The 22,682-nt window shown below is 31.7% G+C and overlaps 1 protein-coding gene across 4 annotated transcripts; it reads left to right on the top strand.

Annotated features, from left to right (window-relative positions):
• The first annotated feature begins 9,148 nt into the window (after window positions 1-9,148).
• Window positions 9,149-12,405, top strand: LOC129876224 (uncharacterized). 4 transcript variants are annotated; one of them, XR_008763337.1, is made up of 4 exons: window positions 9,149-10,457; window positions 10,554-10,625; window positions 10,710-10,814; window positions 11,648-12,405. XR_008763337.1 is itself a non-coding variant. In XM_055951592.1 (3 exons), the coding sequence occupies exons 1-3, from the start codon at window positions 9,450-9,452 to the stop codon at window positions 10,713-10,715; spliced, it is 1,086 nt and encodes a 361-aa protein (XP_055807567.1). In that variant the 5' UTR covers window positions 9,149-9,449; the 3' UTR covers window positions 10,716-12,405. The 4 variants fall into 4 exon arrangements, 1 of the variants encoding a protein (XP_055807567.1); XR_008763335.1 differs by having other exon boundaries at window positions 11,303-12,405; XR_008763336.1 differs by having other exon boundaries at window positions 10,710-11,534.
• The last annotated feature ends 10,277 nt before the right edge of the window (window positions 12,406-22,682 follow it).

Here is a 22,682-nt window from a genome sequence, read left to right as displayed (position 1 = left end):
TTTGAGTTCACGAGATCTCCCACCTCATGATTCACTTTGGTCATCATAGATTGAGAAAATACTTAAAACGCCGCTCGGAATTCAGCATTAGTCACTTGGTAATTTAAGAGATCATTCGGAGCTTGTTACTCTTCTTCAACCACATTTCTTCGAATGAGAGCTCTTCGTGGAGGCATGATTCTGTAATTGCAAAGAAAAACCATTAGAGGAGGAAACCTTAGAGTTCAACTCTATACTATGATGAGATCTTGATAGGATTGAAGTGCTTCCTAAGACGCTTTATAGCCTCATATTCATAGATGTGGTGTGTTTCACACCGATGAACAAGACTCTACATGATGCGGTATGTTAGACTCCCTAAGACACATGAACCTTGTGCTCTGACACTAAGATTGCCATTACCCGAGCCTAGGGCATAGATGTGACACAGCAATCGAAAACCCAAAAGATTCCAACCAAGCCATATTAGCATACATAGCATACAATAGACAATTACACATAATGAAATACGCGGAAAAAACAACTCAACATAGATGTCAAAGAGAAAGTAAGTTCAACTCAATGTCCAAACTACACCCCTTTAATCGTTTAAATATGCCTCTAAGTCATACTTATGGGGTTTAGGACAAGCTCCTAGCACATTCGAACCATAGAAGAAATTCAAAGCAATTGACATAAAAAAAGGTCCAGTCCTCGATAAATGAGGACCATTATTGACAACTTGAGAGTTCTAAGTCAACTCTAGCCATGAGTAGGATTAACATGGTTGTCGATCCCTAAATTATGAGATAATAAAGGCAAAATATGCATTAGTACATAGAAGGTACTTAGTACGTGAGATATGCATGAACAATAAACATATGGCATAATTAATATAAATCATAGGATACAATACCAATATCTTTTAAAACATGTATAAAATCATGAAAAAATTAAAAATATTTATCTCATTGGTCAATGCATCAAAAGAATCTCATATTCATCATAAGAACTCATAATTCAATTGAAACTGTATGGGACAGGACCTTTAACCGACATCTTAAGACCATGCGAGCTATAACATGGAATTCGATATAAATCCAATATTGAGAAGAGACAAGCTACTTTCCAAGGTACACTCTGTGAGAACAACTTTAACTTTGAGAGCTATATGTGGATCCACTAGCTAAGCCATGAAGGCAACCTATGGAGGCAATGTAGTTTGGGACTTTAGATTGCTACTGCGATTCCCTTGGGTAACTAACTACATTATCAGACTGAACCCCACCTATAAGTCCTCTCGGTGCTTAGTCAATATCCCAACAAAATTCATTAAAACACTGCAAGACATTATTATTAACTTCATCATGAAAACAATCATTAGAGTAGCTCATTAACTTTAGTGATTCATAAGAATCCATAAACTTTGGTGAGAATTGTCCTTATCACCATCTATGCATGATTGTGTGAGAATTTACTTGTCATACCATAATAACTTTGTTGGATCATCATTATAACTTTCATCATTAAATCATATATCTCAACTTTATTCATATGAGCTTTTCTTTGAAAATCATAGAACTTCATAATCAAAATTCATGTAACTCATCCTTGAACTTCACAATCATGGTTAAAATATCTTAATGCATAGGCATTCATAATTCAACTTAATATCATGAAATTAATGTAAAAGCATGCTTAGAATGATCATTGATAACAAATAAAAATGAAATTGAAACAACCCAATGCAATTCATCAAAACTAGGTTTAGAGACCAATGAACATCATGGAGATATTTGAAAGAAATATTGGGACTCCATGGGTGGAATAAATCCATGGGTGGAAGAAATTCATGCATCAATCCCCGCATATCTTGACCTTGATGAGCCTTAAATTGTAGAGATTGAAAGCCTGGCCTTGAACAACACTTTTAAATTGTTTGAGGTATAAGAAGTCCTTGAGAGAGAAGGTTTTGTGATTTAGGGGTTATGAAGAGAATGTGAGGGTTAGAAAACTTTAGGGTAGTTAATAGGTATCAATTTAGTGCCTATGTTTTTAGATAAAGTATCAATATGATTTTATGAAATTAAGATTTGCTTTGGAAGGGAAACAATCTCATCATGAATGTTTTCCATGATCTAGCCACTTTAAGTTAAGTGTAATTTTATTATAAAAAACCTATCATAATTTGGTTGCTTTTAATTATATCTTATGGCTTGATTGGGTCTAGGTTCATGATATGGTTTAAGGAGCTATTCTTATTATTTTTAACGTATCTATGATAAATTTGGTCTTATAAGCTTATTATAATTTTCTATGACTGTGCTATGATTATGATTGATATTCTTGTTAAGAGTTTACTTAGAACCTAGTGGACTAGAAGCGATCACCTAGATCCCATAACTACGTGCCGCCATAGAATTAAATGGACAAGTCTAAGCTTAAGCTAGTGGATCCACATATAGCTCATGTTAGTAGTCCTTACCTTGACAAGTAGGACAGCCTCTTTTTAGTATGGGGAAGACATTGGACTCCATGATATAGATATAATGGTTTATGTCGGTTAATAGTATCTCTCCAAAATTTTATGACTCTTCTATGCTATGTTGACAATGATTTTCTTACAAGTTTCGCATGGACCATGTCTTATGATTCAAATGATGCTTTTAATGGTTTTTACTATGTTTAACTTGGTCATTGCATTATTATAATTTACGTCATGCATTTCACATTCTCCATAATTAATACATTCCATGTACTAATTCATACTCTATTGCCTATATTGTTTCATAAAAAAGGTTATGATGCTCTTGCCTATTCTCATGGCTAGTACAAGCTCCAGTTGGTGTTGCTCATTTTGGTGAATCCTTATGTTTTGAGGGTGGCAACCACTATGTCGCTTCTTATTTTCAAACTTATTTCACTTTTATATTTTGGGTGAGCTAGGGCTTGTCCTATTCCCCCGTCTATGTTAGTAGAGGCCAGTCAGGCTAGACTAGTATGCTTTTGTTCATTTCATATTTTATGTTTGGGATTCTCTTTTATCAAGATTTTTATTTTGAGATTTACCTTCCGCATTTAAGTTTTACTCTTAATTTTCATGATATGTTATGCTAAGATGCTTGATTAGGTCTCCTGATATTCTAATTATCGCTTCACGTCTAGGGTCTAGCTTGGACCGTGACAGAGCAGGCCGATGATCCTATCAAAACACTGTTGATTTTGTGTACTGATTATGTGTCGGCATTTGAAAATACATTTGATGCTCTTAACTATGAAGAAATTCTAGTTCTAAAGCAACGATAGTGTGTTTTAATAGTTTTTCTATTATGTTAGACAGAAAATTAATGCACCCAAACTTACACTTTAATTAAGAAGTATAAAACGATCGCTGTCAAATATAGAACTCAACTAGGTAGGGGCCGAACCCATAGAAAATGCGGAGAAAATAAGTCTACTAGCACTTAAACTCAAATGTAGTCAATATTTCCAAATAACAAACATGCATAAAGTAGATGGGGGGATTTGTTGTCTCAATAAGGAAAAGTTCTCAGTAATAGAATAAAATAGACTTAAGGTTGTTACAATATGAGATGGTAACTAGGACTGTGTTCCCCATGACATGTAACTCAGTAGTTGTTAGGTATTGGTGATATCGTATTAGTGCGTCCCATGCAAAATCTAGCAAGTTATGTATATTTAAACACCTCCCAATCCTATTTACTATATTTGAGTCATTTTCTCCCGGTCTTAGAGTGTATTATCAACTAACCCTTTCTTTTGATCTCAGAAAACTATCCCCTCCCGGGCTCAAGTTCTTAGACGAATGTTATCTTCGAATCTCTATTGTAGTTTTCTTTTCCTAATCATTACCCCTCTTCCGATCAAGTAATGAATACAAGCGAGTTTTAATATGGGCTCTCGTTAAAAGAAAAATAAGATGAAGAAAACTACAATGCAATGCTAAACACTGAACAACAATCACCTATACATTTGCCTACTTCATTAGTGTGTCATGGTTCCCACAACTCTAGTTATGGGGTTTAGCTACTCATATTCGCAAGGAATGGATCAAAAATTAATATTGAATTCATAAAATAGTACTTATATTTATCGAAAAGTAAACCTCAAATCACAAGATGAAAACTGAATCAAGAACGAACAAAGGATTAGATTGTGTTTGAATATAGAAAAGCAACCAAAGTGTGCGCTCATAATGTTCACAATATACCAAAAATCAAAATAAAACTCGTAACCCTTAAAATAAAATAAATTCGAGTATTTATAGAAGTACAAAACCTACTTCTAAATCAACTAGGAAAACTTAAGTCGGTAGAGTACACGCCAAGGCATCACAGCCCGTACTAGCCTTCACACTCCGTGGTCAAGCCTCGTGGTGTTTGACTTGGCTCCACCACTGTGTGGGCCTTTGATTCTTCAGGGAAATCACCACGTCTTGTGGTCCTGACTACGCCCCATATTGGGGCCGTGGTACTTACCTTGGACAACTTCAATCTTCCATCAGCAGGTCTTCACAAGCATTGGTCACGACCCATAATGGACTCCACGGCCAGTAAAGGGTCTCGTGGAGTTACTCTTAGCCACAATTTCAATATCTTCAGGCTTTATCTATATCAGCATCACACTAGCCACCATAGCCCGTACAAGGCACCACGGTTCGTGGTGGTACTCGTAGTCCCTAGTCACACTAATTTACTGTTTTGAGCATTGAAAGTGTCATAAATATGTGTTACATTGAAAATTAGCTAGAATAGAAAAGGAAGAAAAATAAGGATATGTGTTGTACTTGGAAGACCCTGACAGTAGGCCTAACGAGCTGTAACTTGTCTGACTAATCGTCGACGCTATCATCAGAGGCCCAAAGACCAACAGCAAAATAGAAGGTTCTGACAGCCCACCTGACGAATTGTCACAGCTGCATGGACAATTAGGTTGACCATTAGATAAGGTCTTTTTGAAGAAACACTGGAAAGCACTGACAATACCAGTGATGGACCATCACAGATGTGATGGGCCGTCATCTTCATCGTCGAATAAATATCGGGATGCAGCTTTTGTATTTTAAAATTTACTATTTCTTGGTATTATAAATAGCAATTTTATGATTTATTTTATTATTTTTCTTTTGGCGAAAGAACACAGTACCGGTTGAATGAAGTTTGAACGAGAGTTACATAAGTTTTATTGAAATCAAATTGTTGATTTTTTTTACCTCTTGTAAGTAATTACTTCTTAAGTGAATGCAATTCTATTCCCATTTTTAATAATCATGAGTGGATAAAATCCACAACCAAGGGTTGTAGAATCGATGACCACTTAACCTAAAATAAGGGTTTGTACAGAATGAACTGATGTTGTGATTGTTTATTTTTTTTGACTCTTTCATATTAATCTATTTCTAATGGTTGCAAACATTAGAATCTGCCCTAGGTGTGACTTGTTTGAGTAAAAAAGTGTAAAACCTAGGAAAAAAGTTAATAACAATAATTCATGGACTAGCACTCCTCTAATAGTTAATGATGCAATGTGATTAACTACTTTGAGAAATTGTCATTGATGTGAGATAAACGCTTTTAGTTTGAAATAATAAAAGCGGCATGCATTTAAGTGGGTTGAGAATTGCTTAAGTGTAGCATAGTTTGATAAACTGGTATACAAGCAATGCGTAGCAATATTTTGTATTAACCCAAAAATTGGTCAAACAGTCTTGATAAACTCAATCCTGGTTAATTTTCTCATTTAATTCTCAATTAAACATATTGTTGATTGTTACTTGTTACAAATTGGTTTTTAAACTAAATTCCAAGAATTCTCATATTTCTCATTTTGTTTCAAAAATAAATAACTAATAGTAATTGCATGCGGCTTAGTCTCATCTTATTCTCTATGGAATTTGACGCCAATCTAGTTGGGTTCTATATTTGACAGTGACTACTTTATACTTCTTTAAAGAGGTGTAATTTGGACGTATCAACTGATACTACACTTGCTCTTTTTTTGTTGACTATAGTGCATATTCTAGCAGCTGCTATGCGACCTCAACAGTGAGTCTCACACTTTTTGAGTCCAAGGATGAGCTGCTTCTTCTCGGCTGCTATGAGTTCATCTTTTCCCTCTAGTCTATTTTCTGGACTCAGATTCTAGGGGAGTTAAGTCCGCCATAGTTCTTGTTATTGTGCTGGAATATTAATTGGTGATTTTATTTTATGAACTATTCCTGTTGTTTAATTGCTTGTGTATTAGTAATAGCTGGTTCTCCCAGTGGTGGTGTAGTGTGGATGTCTCTTACAGCGAATTGGATCATGATAAAAAAATAAGACAAAAGTTCAAAAATCATATGCAATAATACATCATTTTAAATTACATATATATTCACTACAACTCAAAAGAAAATAACAACCATTAGTTCATCAATTACTACCCACATCAATTATAACCCACACATATTAGCTTCATTCAAAGCTAAGACTTATGACACAAAACACATAATAATACATCCCTTACACATACATATTAGCTTCAACAACATTCAAAGAACTAAGCACTTAATAATACATCTCCTGAATTCACTTTATCATAAATGCAACTGCAAATTCAATTTAAAAAAAGCTATTATCAGGTTGCATTTTATCTTAGAATATTTCTCTTCAAATGTCCTAGTCGTATTCACTTTCAACTTATTAGTAGCCTTCAATTAGATAGTAACTATTTCTGCACAAATGACCTCCCTTCAGTCTTCAAATTGTCACTTTTAAACTTCAATTTTTTACTGTGATCTTCAAATTCTTCTTTTTTATTATGAAGTCTTTCAACGACAACTCCAAATTATGTATGTAAGCAATTTTCGAAAAGACTTGATTTTTCATTCCTAATATTCACATGAAGAAAATTATCATTGTGATTAAAAATTAAGATAACTAATATATAGAAACATATTTTTTTTAAAATTAATTTATCATTATAAAATCAACTCACCAAAGCAGATAAGAAAGCAAAATTATATAAGAAGAATTTACAATTGGATGAAGACATTTGAAAAATCTTCTTTCAAGTTAGAAGAAGTGCTCGAAGTGAGAAGTTTGACAATCAAACCACAACTACACTTTCTTTGCGAAGAATAACTATTTTGGACATTTGCTAGCTAATCTACTAGGTGAATAGTGAAAACAAGGGAGGGAAAGAAATTTGGCAAGAGTAATGAGGGAGAAAAGAAATTTAGCCCTAGTTGTCTCTGAACTTTCGGGGGATACTTATTTAAAGGATATATTTTTTGGGGTTCTTTTTAGTTAAGATGGGTCAAGACGGGTTAGATCAGATTTTGTTTTTCATTTTCGAATAATTTGTGTTGATTTGAGATTTTTCATCCAACTAGGAATACGAATGATAAGTTTGGTGACGGAGGGTTAAATATGGCCAGATAACACAATGAAAGATAAAGTTATCTAATAAATAAAAATTGAGGAATATCTTATGACCCTTTTTCCTATTTTTTATTACATCATAGTAAAATAGGAGAGAAAATTATAAGGTGGAAAATCGAACCCTATTAAAATGAAAATTTAGATAGCCGCGACCATTTAAACAACTAAGATCTCTTAGGAGGTTACTTAATGTGAACAAGATGCAATACACAAACTTGAGGATCAAAATCAGAAAAATATCATGATGGACACAAGATTATTTGCTTTCTGATTTCTCTGTATACACTCAAATAGATATATACTACAGGAAGCAAGGAGTGTGTACATAGCTTCTCTTAGGATACAAATTTCTTATCATAACATAGGAAGAAAGATCTCAGAAAAAAAAAAACGTTATATGTTAAAGACATAAAGTCACCACTGATATAGAACCATTTTTTCAAAAGACACTCAAATTTTGCGGGTGTCCTAATACATCCTCAAACTAATTTATAGTTAAATTATTGGACCCTTTTTCGACATCTAATAAAGAGAGTGTATATCGCTCTCTTTGGACCTGTTGATCGGCTGGAGTTCCATATCTCTGAAGAGCGTGAAAACTAAAAAATATATAATTACTTTTTGTTAAATATATTTATAACCCTTTATTTATTGTTTCAATCTTTTTCTTTCTCTTTCTCTTTCTCTTTCCTTTTTTTTTCTACTTCTTCTACGTAGCTTCACCATTGAAAGAAATGTTTTCTTTTTTTTTTTTTTTTGTCACGCCCAAATCATTAAGATAACAGTGAGATTAATTCTTTCTTTTTGTTATCTTCTTCATTCAAACTCAAAAGACCCAATTACTTTTTCTTTAACTTCAACTTAGAAGACCCATTTACTTCACCCATTTTTTTTTCAATTAAGAAATTTTTCGATTAGAAAGTACTGTATAATGGAGTTATCCTAATGAAGTTTTGCTGCATCATTGTTGTAATACTTAGTGTTGTACTTTTTAGAGTACTTCGGAACACCATTGTTGTCGTCTACTTCAGAACTCCATTGTTGTAATATTTAGCATGTCAATTAAAAAAATTCTTCAATTAAAGAGTAGTATAGAACTCCAATAACTCTATCATAATGGAGTTCTGCTGCATCATTGTTGTAATATTGCTTGAAAGGAGATGGTAAATTGGAGGTGATTATTAATTTTTAATTTTTATTTGATAGTAAATTTTCTCAATTTTAATTTTAGACTAGTGATTTAATGATATTAACTGTGGAGGTAGTATTATAATAGTAACGAAGATAGAGGCTACACCAGAGGATTAGCAGTGAAGACAACTATGTCGAGCAAAAGAGAGCCAGTAATTGGTGTGTGATAGCACTTCTTTTTTTGCAATTAAGGTTGGCTGAAAAATGAATATTTATAACAATTTAAAATTATTTAATGGAGTCATAAGACGCCCGCAAAGTTAATATATCCTTTAAAAAAAAAAATTTTTGTCCTCTCATTTTAGTTTTATTATGAACATGATATGAGCTACAATTTTAATTGTTTTATTATTTAATAAAACAAATCAACAGTAAATTTATAATCTAAAAAGGGGGTATTTGTGATTAATTGGGAGGAAAAAAATAAAAGAGTAGGGTTATAATCGGAAATAGATAAAGAGTGTAAGTCTTCTCCCATTTGCCGGATTCAGGATTATAATCTAATTAAACTGTGCTCCTCTATACGGTAGGCTCTTTCACTTGTTCAAGCCATCCCATCCATCGCCTCTCTTTCTTTCTCTTTAGGGTTTCCTCTTCCCCGTATACCTTTCTAGCCATTCCCCAAAACATCTTCTTTACTTTGCAGTATTCATTTGCCCTTGGTTATACTGTCTGGATTTCAGTCACAATGAGGAATTTTGGATCGCCTTGATATATTCTTAATTCCTTTTTTTGTTATGTTTGCGTTCAAAATCATAGCTGCGATCGCCTGATTCAAGAAAAGATTTGAATATTTTTTCGTTTGTGAAATCGAGACTGGAGAAAAAAGGAATTGCTATGACTTCTACAGTTCCAGCAAAGTCTAATAACCCACTTCACAACTTTGATTTGCCTTATTTGAAATGGAAGAAGAATCAGCACTCAAACAATCACCAGCGCCGCCGATCAAACAAGCTTTCTTCAGATTCATCCTCGCCGTCGCGGAATGATTCACCGCTGCGTCAATCACAATCTCAGTCTCCAATGCGTGAATCACTGGCGGCGGCGCGTTACTCGCCCATGCGTGATTCTGTTGCACGTCAGTCTCCTATGCGTGAGCCTATTCCGGGGTCTCGCCGTTCTCCGATTCCTGAATTTGTTGCGCCGGCTCGCCGGTCTCCGATGCGTGAATCCATTACGGCGTTTCGCCAGTCTTCCATGCGTGATCCACGTCAGTCTCCGATGATGGAGTCTCTGCCGCAGCGTCAGTCTCCAATGCACTGCGAATCTGTTCCTGAATCGGAAAAGGACAGAAGTGTTATTGAGCATCGTAGACATTCACGAATTTCAGCACCTGAGAGTTCAAAGAAAGGGATCTGTGAGAAATCAGATAAGAAGCATAAAGTACAAGAGATTGATGCAGCTGGCAATAAAGAAGGCAGATCGAAAATCTTGCTCAAAATCCCTCGGAAAAACAAGGCCGAAGAAATCCATGAAGAGCAAAAGGGGGATGAATCTCAAGAGGAGGGAAAAGGGGTTACTGCTGACGAGGAAGCTGCTGAAGAATCAGCACCAAAGACATGGAATCTGAGACCCAGAAAGCCTATACACAAATCATTGAATCTGAATGGAGGTCCATTTCGAGCCAGTGGATCGGTGATGCAGGAGAACAAATCTCAATCACCTTACCTGAATATGAACAAGCCAGAAAATAATGAATCCAACCCTCAGAAGAAGGAAAAAATGCCTAGGTTTTCGATATCCCTCACCAGAGAAGAGATTGATGAAGATATATATGCTATGGCTGGATCAAAGGCTTCTAGAAGACCTAAGAAGAGAGTAAAGGCTGTTCAGAAACAACTTGATGTGAGAATTTATCATCACTTTTCTCCTTCTATTTTGCTTATAATATTTTCTAGTTATAGAATGATTTGAATTTGTTTCCTTACTTCTTCTTTGCAGACCCTCTTCCCTGGTTTATGGCTAGCTTCAATAACTCCTGATTCGTATAAAGTTTGTGAAAATGTTCCAAAGGTATAGTTCACTGTTCAATAGAATTAGATCTCTTCTATTCTCAGTTGTTTCGCTGTGTTTGTGACATCCTGATTTTCGTTGCAGGGTTAAAAGGAATCCTTCAAAGGTGGTGGTTGTCCTTCGAATGTCCTTTGGTTTTTGTGGAAGTTTGAAGGTGATGGCTTCCAAATTTTATGATTGCATTTGGAGGTATAATCAGTTCTTATCTGTAAAAGAAAGATGAAAGGAAGAATAAACTTTTTTTTTTCCTCTTGCTCTCCTTCAGCACTAGTTTTTCATTAGGTTTCAGGAATAGCAGCTGAAGTTTAGTTCTTGATTTTTTTTATGATAAAGAAAGCTGAAGTTTAGTGTTTTTGATTTCATATAGTTGCAGATGTAAATATGGCTTTCTAACAAATTATTGGAAATTTCTCTTTTGATAACCTTATGCTGTTTTTACTTCTTTCAATGGTCCTCTTCTTGTTTGCCTTTATTCTAAAAGACAGAATGAGTATATCTGTAGTGGAAGGACCAGTTGTCACTATGCGAGGATGGTGTCCTTTATTCCTTTTTCCCTTTCAGGATGAAAATTCTTACGGGCGGATACATGATCTTAATTCAGTCAATATAGTTTGTCCAAGAACAGTTTGATTTGGTTTTCTGAATGAAATTTTGTTGTGGGTTTTGGATTTTTTAAGGTTCAGGAATGATACTTTCAGCCTTAAACGATGAACTGTTAAAAATTGTTATCCAACACAAATTCTCTTCTTCCCAAAGCATTATTTGAGAGGTGGGAGGCTGGAAATTAGCTATAAGCTGATATATGCGGAGGAGCGGCCATTTTGACATGACTACTCCTTCATATATGCATCATCATCCAGCCCACTGAGTAACAAGTACTATATATCTGTTGAAGTAGGTTAGTGGGAGGTAATATATCATATTTGAGCATGTTATTCCTTTTGAATATACCAAAGTAAAATGGTTCTATTACTTCTTGAGCTGCTACATATTTGAACTTTACAACTAACTCGTGGTTTTAGGCAGCCTTACACTGACCTGGCTTGGCTAAGTTAAGTGGATAAGTTATGAAGATGAAGAACATCATCCAGGTTCCAACTGTGTATTTTCTCATAATAGAGTTTTACCTTCTCATCGTAGACATTGTAATTTCTTTCCCTGCTTCCTGATCATCATCGGCAAGGAACCTGTATGTTGGGGTTGCAACATTCTGTGCGATTGTATGATTGCAGATTGCAGATTGCTTATAGTCATTCTCTTTCCCCTCTTTATGTGCATTTGGGTGATGGGTTAGTCTAATCTGGGATTCCTCTGTTTCTCGATTTTCCTTTTTAGTTTAATATCATGGTTTAAACCTTATTTTGGGCTCACAGAACTAGAAGCTTTATAATTTGAGATGATATAAACCTCTGTCATCCTCTTCTTTGTCATTTATAGTGTTGCAGTTTATTCTTCTAGTTGTGCAGTTCTTGTGCTAGACACCACTTACAGAAGAGCACTCAAGGTAAAGCCGAACAGTCGATGAAGTGAGCAAGGTAATAAAAGCCATTGCTTGATTGCTTAAAATCATGAAGCGACGCAAAAGCCAGGGGCACTAAAGCTTTGTGGGCAAAGCCATGCACTTGTGAGAATGTGCACCTCAAACAATGACATGCAATATTATCTCAACAAGCAGCAGCCAACTCATTGAATCTCATCTCTTCTGAGTTGGATTGTTATCGGCAATTGAAAATTGTTTCTTATAGTACGATTTATATATATATTTGGTATTTTAATTCTCTGTGTTTTGCTTCAATTAAGTGTGTGCTTCACTGCTCGCCTTTTGTGAATTTGAATTTGCTTTAAATATAGCATTTGAAGAGTTAAATGAATATTATATTTCAAATCATATTCAATCAATTCAATTCACTCCAAAATCAGAAACAACATTTTTAATCTTTTTTAAGAAAACATCTATAATTAACAAAAGCCTGACCCTCGAAGATTAATAAATCAATTTCTTACATTTTAATGAATATTATAATTGCTTATCAATAGTTTTTAGGGAAAATTACGTAGATAAGTAAATATATACTAGTTAATTAGCTAACATAATTATAGTTTGAATTAATTATGGCTCGTGGCAAACATCTAGCTGTAATTACAGTTTGAGTTTTGTATAATTTGCGCGATTATACAGTTGAGTTTTGTATAATTCGCGCGATTTATACAAACGATGTGCGCAAATCGAATTGTATAGCGAATTATACAAATGTTGTGCATGAATTGTATAGTGAAATATACAAATGTTATACAAACACTGTGAATTGTATAATGAATTATACAAACGTATATAAATGTTGCGCGAATTATACAAACACTGATATAACTATAGCTACGAATTGTAATTAGCAAACTATAGCTATTGACCAAAACTAAGATATTTTTGAATGGTTATATGCAAAAATTCTCCTAGTTTTTAATTGGTGGAAATCATTTCCACCCCAACTTTGCTTTTAAAATCAAACTCTCCCTTCAATTTTGAATAGTAATCAAATTTTCTCCTTTATCTTAATTATAATTTCAAAATGCCTATTATGCCCTTACATTATCGATTTATTTTTTAATTCTTTTAAAAATCATGATATTTTTTATTTTTTTTATTTCATGTAATACATTTTTCATAAAAGTATAAACATTATCTTTTGGACGAAAAAAGTGAGAAATACTAATTAAGTATATAAGCTAATGATATTCTATAATGAAGTAAATTAACATAATGATTATTAATAATCAAATCTCTAATATTTATTTATACAAGTGAAAATAACAGAGAATAATAAATATACAAATATGTTTTGAAGTAGGAAATAAAAATAATTAATTTAATTAAGGTCAAATTTTTATAGATTGTATTTACTTAGAATTTAAATTAGTTAAAACTATAATCTATATCTATATAATAGGAGAAGTAAAAGTGTCATGTGTCAGCACCAAAAAACAAAATTATTAATTTTAAAAAATAATATTTTAAAGCTGTATTTTGTAAAACAATTATTATATGACACCGCCGTAAAAATACTTAGTTTTCTAATTTTAAAATTTTAATTTTAAATATTTTAAATTTATATTGGAAAAACAGAACGGCATGGCGACAACACAAAAATAAATATAATTCCATTTAAATTTGACATGACAATCACAATTACACGTTCCAACCCCATTTCCCACTTTTTCGTTGCAGAACACACTAAAGCTATCTTATAACATATAAAATTACATATAAATTTATATAAATATTTGAAACATACAACTTTAAAAATAGAATTTTATAATTATAATTAGAAAATCATTTCAAATTTTGAAATTTGTTTATTACTCTTTTTAAATTTTTCTAAATTCAAAGTTTGCCAACCACCAAAAATATAAAAATTCATTTCGAAATTTAACATTAAATACAAAAAATGGGAAAAATAACAAAAATTTGTTGTCATATTTTAAAAATAATTTAAGCTATATAACGTATAAGAAGTACGTGGATGTGGTCATTTTAGTTTTTACAGTTTTTTCCGATTCAAATTTTGGAAGTTATTTATTACTCTGCTTACAGTTTTTTCTAAATTCAAATTTTTCCAACCACCAAAAATATGAAAATTCATTTTGAAATTTAAAGCAAATTAAAAAAAAATAGGAAAAATAACAAAAGTCACACACCCATTAAATAGGGAAACTAACTCTATATCTTCAAAAAGATGAAAATTCATTTCAACCAAACTTCTATGGCCTTCATGGGATTTTTTATTAAAGATAACAAAAAAGTTTCAAAACTAAAAAAGAGGGACACGAGTCTAAATTATTGAGTAAATATAATAATTTTAAAATTAGTGTTAATGACATTAATTTTAAAATTCTCAAGTTTTATTATTTATACAAAGGCGTCCTCCCACCCCACCCCTCCTCCTCTGCCGTCAATATCATTTCTACCCCTCCTACCGCCCCCGCCGTCGCTGCCATTGCTCTCACCACCATCAACTCCTTTGCTACTATCGCCAACTCCTCCTCCTCCTCCATCACCACCACCACCACCATATTATTCTCCCTCCTCCATCACCATCACTATCACTATCACCATCACCTCCCCCTCTACCGCTACCTCTTCCTCCTCCTCTTTTTTGATCATCGCTACAAAAACCATCACCTCTTCTTCCAAATCACCATCAACCTTCTCCTCTGCTACAACCACTATCGCATTCACCAGCTCCTCCTATGTACACCTTATTTTTTATAAAAAAAATTAAATAATTTTCGAAGTTGCTGCAACAACTATGCAGAAGTTGCTACAATAATTCAACAATTGCTGCAACAATTCAAACAATTGTTAAAGTTGCTGCAGAAAATCAAGCAACTGTGATAGTTGTTACAACAACTTTTGTAGCAACTATCGTAATTGTTGTAGCAATTATCATAGTTGATGCAACAATTATAGCAATTGTTGCAACAACTATTATAGTTGCTTGATGTTCTGTAGAATTTTTTCCAACGACTAAATATTTTTTTTGAAATTTTCAAAATTAAAATAAAAGAGTTCGTGAAAATAAAAATAAAAAAGATAAATAGCAGAAAAAAGTGATAACAAGAATGAACGGAGGCAGCGGCAACGGTGGTAATAACAATGAAAACGACAAAGAAGAAGAAGAAGAAGATAGAGGAAAGGAGAAAGAAGGAAAGAAAGAAGAAGACTGATGGAGTGAGAGAGAAAATCTGAAAATAAGGGGAGAAAGAAAGAAAAAGGGAGTAGTATTGGTAGATAATAAAAAGTGGAGAAAATTTTAAACTTTGAAAATGAAATATGAGGGAAATGGGAAATATTGAAACCGTCCTTTCCAGTAGTATCGTTGTTGTCTTTTTTGCAGCTTTTGTTGTTGCCGGAACTATGTGGCCAATCCATGGGTATACCATGAAGTTACAAAGGTTGTACCTGAAAACATTTTAAAATTTCTAAATTCTAATATGCACCCGCAGTCTCAATTTAATAACATTTGACTAAGTCAATATCATCTTTTTTTTTAATTCAAGACTTTTTTGTCACCTACTACTAAATTTTCTCGGCCTTCATGCAAAGAAAAAATAAACAGAATAGAAGAAGTTTGCCAATAAAAAAGATTTTAAGGTACAAATTTTTTTTTTCTTACTTATATTAATTTTTTCCTTTGTACCAGAATCGTTCTTCACATAAACACTAAACTATGATTTTTCTGTCGCAATATTTTTGTTGCTAAAGTATTTTTGTGTCCAACTTAAATAGTATAATTCAATATTCGTGCAACATACCAATCGAGTCGTGCAACTTAAGGGTTCTTCACTTCTTCTTTCAAAATCACCATATCCTACCCTTTGATGGCTTTCGACTTTTGTTTCTATTGATTTTTGACATGATTGTCCAATACGAGTAAAATGATGGAAAAACAATTGAAGTTAATTATTCATTTGTTTTTGTTGTTTGCTATTGCAACATTGTTCCTAACTAGCTACAAGTGGAAAAATGTTATATTTGAAAGTCCTAAAATTTTCTTCTGATTTAAATAAAAGATTATTTTTTTTACTACTGTATAAGAGATTCTTGAAAAATTGATTAATATTTGTTTTGCTATATTATACAGAAAATGACTTTTCTATAAGAACAAGTTCCTAAAGGCACATGTAAATAGTAAAAAGCATTGTTATTGACTTATTTATTGTATCATATGATTATATGAGGATAAAATGATGGAGACTAAGTTGGAGTTGTTTTTTTAAATTGAATTATAACACAAATATTGAATTGATAATTTATTAAAATAGACAAGATTACACATATACTTTGATTGCATAAATCAAAGAAGCTATGAGAAGAAAGAGGAAAACGGTTACATAATTATCTTTAAAATATTGATGTATATTGTATATTGTTGAAATTGTTGTGCTTTAAATTGTTAGATCACAGAGAAATTTCTTTAAATTGTTGTTGGAGGCATTCGTGAGAAACAAATAGATTGACTTCATTATTCAGGGTTCTTATATAATTTTTTGGTTTCAATTTTATCAAATTGATTTCATTTGAATATTTGTAATTAAGATATTTATCTTGAGAGATTAAAATACAATGTGAATATAATGCAAAAGGGTGCTAATCAAATCTAACATAATATAATAACTATACGTATTTACAAAAAAATATCAATGTTTATTAGTAATAGTTTCATTCTTTGTAATACTTGTGAGAAAATATGTAAGTCAAAGTTCATACATTAGAGTGCACTATATTATTTGGACTTTTTAAAAAGTCATTACGTGCATGTTGAACTATTCATAAAAGGTATATTAATTACAGATATAACATAATTAATGCGATAAAATGTTTGAAAAATATATTATATATGTATAATGTTGTTCTATATCATGAAATTAAATTTTGACTCGGTAGAATTCAGAAAATATGAAAATGTAAATTTAAAGGTGGTGCTTTTTAGAATTTCAGAACATTTTGTTTTCTTTCATGTGCTTACAATTTATAAGACTATTTTCTTTTTCCAGATATATTGTGTAATTTTGCTATATAATTGTTTAAATATAATTATTTGTACTGTATATTGTAGGAATTGTAGCATACTAATATTTTGTGACACGATGGAAAGTTCTGTTCAAGTTATTGAGAGAGTCAGTAGATTGAATTTGTTGACAGCTAAATAAAAAAATTAGTAAAATAATAGTATATTGATTTTGATTTTTTTAAAAAATAAACTAATAGGTGTGTTAAGATCACGCTCATCCTCAATTATGATGTTGTGCATTATAATACATGAAGTTAATAAATTCACCAATTTATATTTTTGCATATTTAATTTTTGTCAAGATTAATTGTACTTATATCCAATTCAAATTTATAGTAGAATTAACATAAATTTAATTTCAAAAAAAAAATCAATTAAAGGAAAATAATATATATATAAAAAAGTATAGTCTCTCAAAAGCATCACATCTCGCATACACTGCTGTAATCAGTAAATTTATATTTTTAGTATTAAACTTCATAATCGTCTGTTATACATTATTCCTGATCAGTTGACCCCATGTAGCACTCCAAAAGAAATTTTTATTATTGTGAAATTGGTTGCATCTTGATTTGGACCTACTTTAAATCTGTATTCAACCTCATTCAGCCATTAGATCATTGATGCTAACATCACTTGTTGGGATCGTCATTCAGATAGATGAGAGTAAACTAATGAGCTCAGATATTAATGAACTCTATAGAAGAGTTATCTATCGGAACAATATCCTTACCAATCCATTAATAACAGGTAGAAATGCACTAGGAGAATTAGTAATGTGTTAGGATAAATTAGTACAAGAAGTCGTGGATACACTTCTTGATAATGAAATTCGAGGACAACCAATGAGGAACAGTCATAATAAAGTTTACAAGTCATTTTCTGTTGTAATTGAAGACAATGAGGAAAGATTTCATGAGACTCTATTTGGTACACGAATCGATTTTTCAGGAAGTTCTGTCATTGTCGTGAGTCAAAAGATTCATATGAGAAATATAAGTAAACAAGCTTCTACTTGAGCCTCCAAGGATAAAAGTACATCAACAGTCATTTGATCTCTATCAAAATCAGCATTGTATCCCTTGCAAACTAATGGTTGTAAACAAATGTTGCAACAACAAGCACCATTTTAACAGAGGTAGGGAAGGGGGAGGTGATGATTTAGTGGCAGTGGATGGCAAGGTAGCTTTGTTGCCTATTCCATTAGGAATTCTTGATATCTTGATACATCACATTCATGCATTTACGATTCATGTGATGGTATTGATAAACTACAATTACTTTAATTTACTTAGATTTAGTGTATCCATAATGAATTCAATCAAGTTAAGTGAGATAAGTAAACTTGATTTCATTCCGAAAATCAAGTTAAGTGAGATAAGCAAACTTGATTTCGTTTCGAAATGTCCGAATTTTAAATTTCAAAGATCAATAAAATAAGAGGTTTGTCTTTATAGAACACAAACTTCTCTAGAAGAAATGATAAATAAATATAAATAGAAAAGGAAAGGGAGAAAATCGAAGTCCCACTATATCATAGAATTAGGTATCGTATGAATAAGCCTGAGAAAATCCCTGAATTGAATGAATAAATGGATGAAGTCAAGAAATAATTTAACTAACAATTCGAACCAAGAACAAGAAATGCAAGAACGAAAGTCGTGTGGGTTCATATGCGGAAGCTAGTAGTTGCAAAGATAACGATAAATCAGATGACAAAAAAAATTATACTATAAACATATTAGTTGATAGGGAAAAGGGTCATATTTCCCCTCTACTCTCAGAATAAGATTTTATTTACCCTTCGTCGTTTGTTTTGATGTAGTTGTTCTTATTATCCAATCTTCGGCGCATATTTATTTTTGAACTGTCCTATTCCTCACTTTTATTATTCAACATGACGCCCAACATATATCTATATAAAAAAAATATATTTTTATCTCAAATTAAAAATTTGCTCTCTAATTAAATATTCTATCCGACCCTATTTCTAAATTTGACAAAATTAATAAGACCTAATAAACACAATTCATATATCTTTTCCCCTCTTATCACTTTAACCGAAACATCGATACAAAGAGAATGCAACTACTTTCAAAAGTACACTTCAATTCACCCAAAACATTACAGTATTTAACCTTAAAAACTATAACAAAAAAAAAAAAAAACTTTGACATTCATAAAATATCAAACTTCCATGGCTTAACAAGTCACAGAAGTCATGAAAACACCAAAGGATCGGACCAAGTAGTGCAATATTTAAATGTTTTCTCTTAATAACCGTAAGGTGTTGTAAGTTAATTAGATCTAAAAAAAAATATTATAATAAAAGGAGTATATTTTCAAAAAGAAATTATACTGTAGTATTTTGCTCTGAATTTTATTTGTTCTTGTATATTACATGATGCGTAAACTGACGAGAGGGGAAAGAGTATATGAGTTGGATTTATCTAGTCTTAATAATTGGGCCGGGTTTATGAATTGAGTTGGATAAAATATTTAGGGTACTTTACCTAAATCTCATAATGAAAAAACTCAATTACAACTTATTCCTACTTTTTTTTAAATTACCCGATTTTTCTGATTTTTCCCAAATTTCTGATACATTAGTGGTGTTTCTGATAAATCATGTTTTGTGTACATAATAATTAATGTTGTTGATTTATTTATGGAAAGGTAACGTAAATCAAGTTAAGTTTCCTTCTTTCAGTCAATTACTTATCTAAATAAGGAAATTAATCCATACAAAGCGTAACAGTTATGATGGACTTGAAAAAATCAAAAAACAAAGCATAGGATTATTGGCGGAATGGCGGCGGAGGTGACTGTCTCGCCGATGGAAGACGATGAAGAGGAATACTATTTAATCTCTCCTTCCGGTGCTTGGATATATAACTAAATGGAGAACAAAAGCTCCTGCTTAATGCTTATCTCTGCTGCAGCTTCACATTTAATGAGTGTTGGGTCACGTTTCCTGAAATTCAAAAAACAGAGCATAGGAGTTTGATACATTAGAATATATGATACAAAAGTGACCTTAAGTATCAAAAAAAATTATGTATTAAGCATTAAACCTTATGTATCAGAAAAATTTATGTATCGAGAATTAAACCTTATGTATCAGAAAAATTTATGTATCAAACATTAAACCTTATGTATCAGAAGAATTTATGTATCAAGCATTAAACCTTATGTATCAGAAAAATTTATGTATCAAACATTAAACCTTATGTATCAGAAGAATTTATGTATCAAGCATTAAACCTTATGTATCAGAAAAATTTATGTATCAAACATTAAACCTTATATATCAGAAAAATCTATGTATCAAGCATTAAATCTTATGTATCAAAAAAATCTATGTATCAAGCATTAAACCTTATGTATTAGAAAAATCGTAAAAAGCTGAAGACCTTATGTGTCATGTACATAATAGCAAAAACCTTATTAGAACCTTATGTATCAACATATGAAATGTCTATCAACACTTAAAAATACAAGAAAAGAAATCTGATACATATAGACTATATCAGAAGCAGAAAAGCTTGATACATAAAAATTTGATACATATATTTTCATCTTATATTTGAGTTTGATACATGAGAATAACTGATAAATAACCATTGGACATATTCGACAGATTAAGGGTTGATACATTGAATATTGTTGTGTTAGTTTTCAACTGAATTGTGGTTGATACATAACATCTTGTATTGATATATGTTGTAGATGTATCAGAAGCAGCAAAGTTTGATACATGAAAATCTGATACATAAATTTTCATCTTAAATTCGAGTTTGATACATGAGAATCTGATAAAAGTCTGCTAAATTATTGAATAGCCAAAAAAAATATTTACTATTGGTGCAAAAACAAAATTGTACATTCTACTACTACAAAATTCAAAAAAAAAACTACTCGACGTCCATCGGTTCTCCTTGATTAGGAGAGATGAAATCTCTCTAAGATTTTTTTGGATCGTCATTTTCACTAACATAACTATTCGTGGCCGTACTTCAGTCCCTGCATTGACATGAAAAATGATTAAATACAACTTAAACTTGATACATTGTACATCTGATCTGATACATTAAAATATATGATACAAAAGTGACCTTATGTATCTAAAAATTTATGTATCAAGCATTAAACCTTATGTATCAGAAAAATTTATGTATCAAGCATTAAACCTTATGCATCAGAAAAAATTATGTATCAAGCATTAAACCTTATGTATCAGAAAAATTTATGTATCAAGCATTAAACCTTATGCATCAGAAAAATTTATGTATCAAGCATCAAACCTTATGTATCAGAAAAATTTATGTATCAAGCATTAAACCTTATGTATCAGAAAAATTTATGTATCAAGCATTAAACTTTATGTATCAGAAAAATTTATGTATCAAGCATTAAACCTTATGTATCAGAAAAATCGTAAAAAGCTGAAGACCTTATGTGTCATGTACATAATAGCAAAACCTTATTAGAACCTTATGTATCAACATATGAAATGTCTATCAACACTTAAAAATACAAGAAAAGAAATCTGATACATATAGACTATATCAGATATGGTTAAAAGATATCTGATACATATAGTCTGATGCATTTATTCACTGCGTTAAGGTCTAATATATTTGAATAATTCATACCCTTGGAAGATTAGGTCGTGTTGTAACACCTTCGACTTTCTCCTCTGCATTTTGAGGTGATTGCTGAACTATAGATTTTGACTTTGCAATTTGAGATTTCGATTTTGCATGTAAAGTATCCATAATTAATGGATCATTGAGATGTTTGGATATAATCTCTTTATACCCTTCATCAGAAGAATTAGACTCCGATGAAACAAGAATTTTTTTTATTTTGATTTAATTGTGTGAGACCAACAATAAATGATGGATATGATTCCATATGTATCAGTGAATAGAAGATTAAAATCAACAAAAACATACAGTTGAAATCAATGGAAAATCGAAGGAGATGGAATTGAAGTGATATTATAGAGAAGGAAGAAATTGAATTACCTTATTTAGAAATTTGAATTTCAGAAAAACATGAATTGAAATTCAAAAAAAAACCGTTGTATATGGGGCTTCAAATTAGGTGTGAATTTAGGATAGTTGGGGAGAAGGAATGAGATGTATCAGTGAGTTGGAGAGAGAATTAAAAAAAGAGGGATTTTTGAGATTTTTACAAATAGTAGGGAATAATAGTAAACATAGTAATATAAGGTGTATAATTAGGTAATTTTCTCAAATATTTATTAGAGAGCAAATATGTGGAGGTTTAACAGTTTAAGCATAAATATGTGTCTAAAATTGAATAATAATAATAATAACAAATATATCAAAAAAATATCACGAGGGGTAAGTATAACCTTTTTCTGAAAGTAGAGAGACAAATAATTAATATGACCATTATATATATATATATTTAAAAGCATATTATTTGATATGATTAAAATTACTTCTACTCCAAAATA

This window comes from Solanum dulcamara, chromosome 12 (assembly GCF_947179165.1).
Source record: "Solanum dulcamara chromosome 12, daSolDulc1.2, whole genome shotgun sequence".
Classification (NCBI taxonomy): Eukaryota; Viridiplantae; Streptophyta; class Magnoliopsida; order Solanales; family Solanaceae; genus Solanum; species Solanum dulcamara.
The sequence above is the reverse complement of the archived record's forward strand: the minus strand, read 5'-3'. Positions and strand labels throughout refer to the sequence as shown.

Excerpts from the sequence above, each read along its gene's own strand:
- LOC129876224 (XM_055951592.1), top strand. The coding sequence starts at position 9,450 with ATGACTTCTACAGTTCCAGCAAAGTCTAATAACCCACTTCACAACTTT. Across the intron at positions 10,458-10,553 it reads CTGTTCAGAAACAACTTGAT|ACCCTCTTCCCTGGTTTATG; the intron begins GTGAGAATTTAT and ends TCTTCTTTGCAG.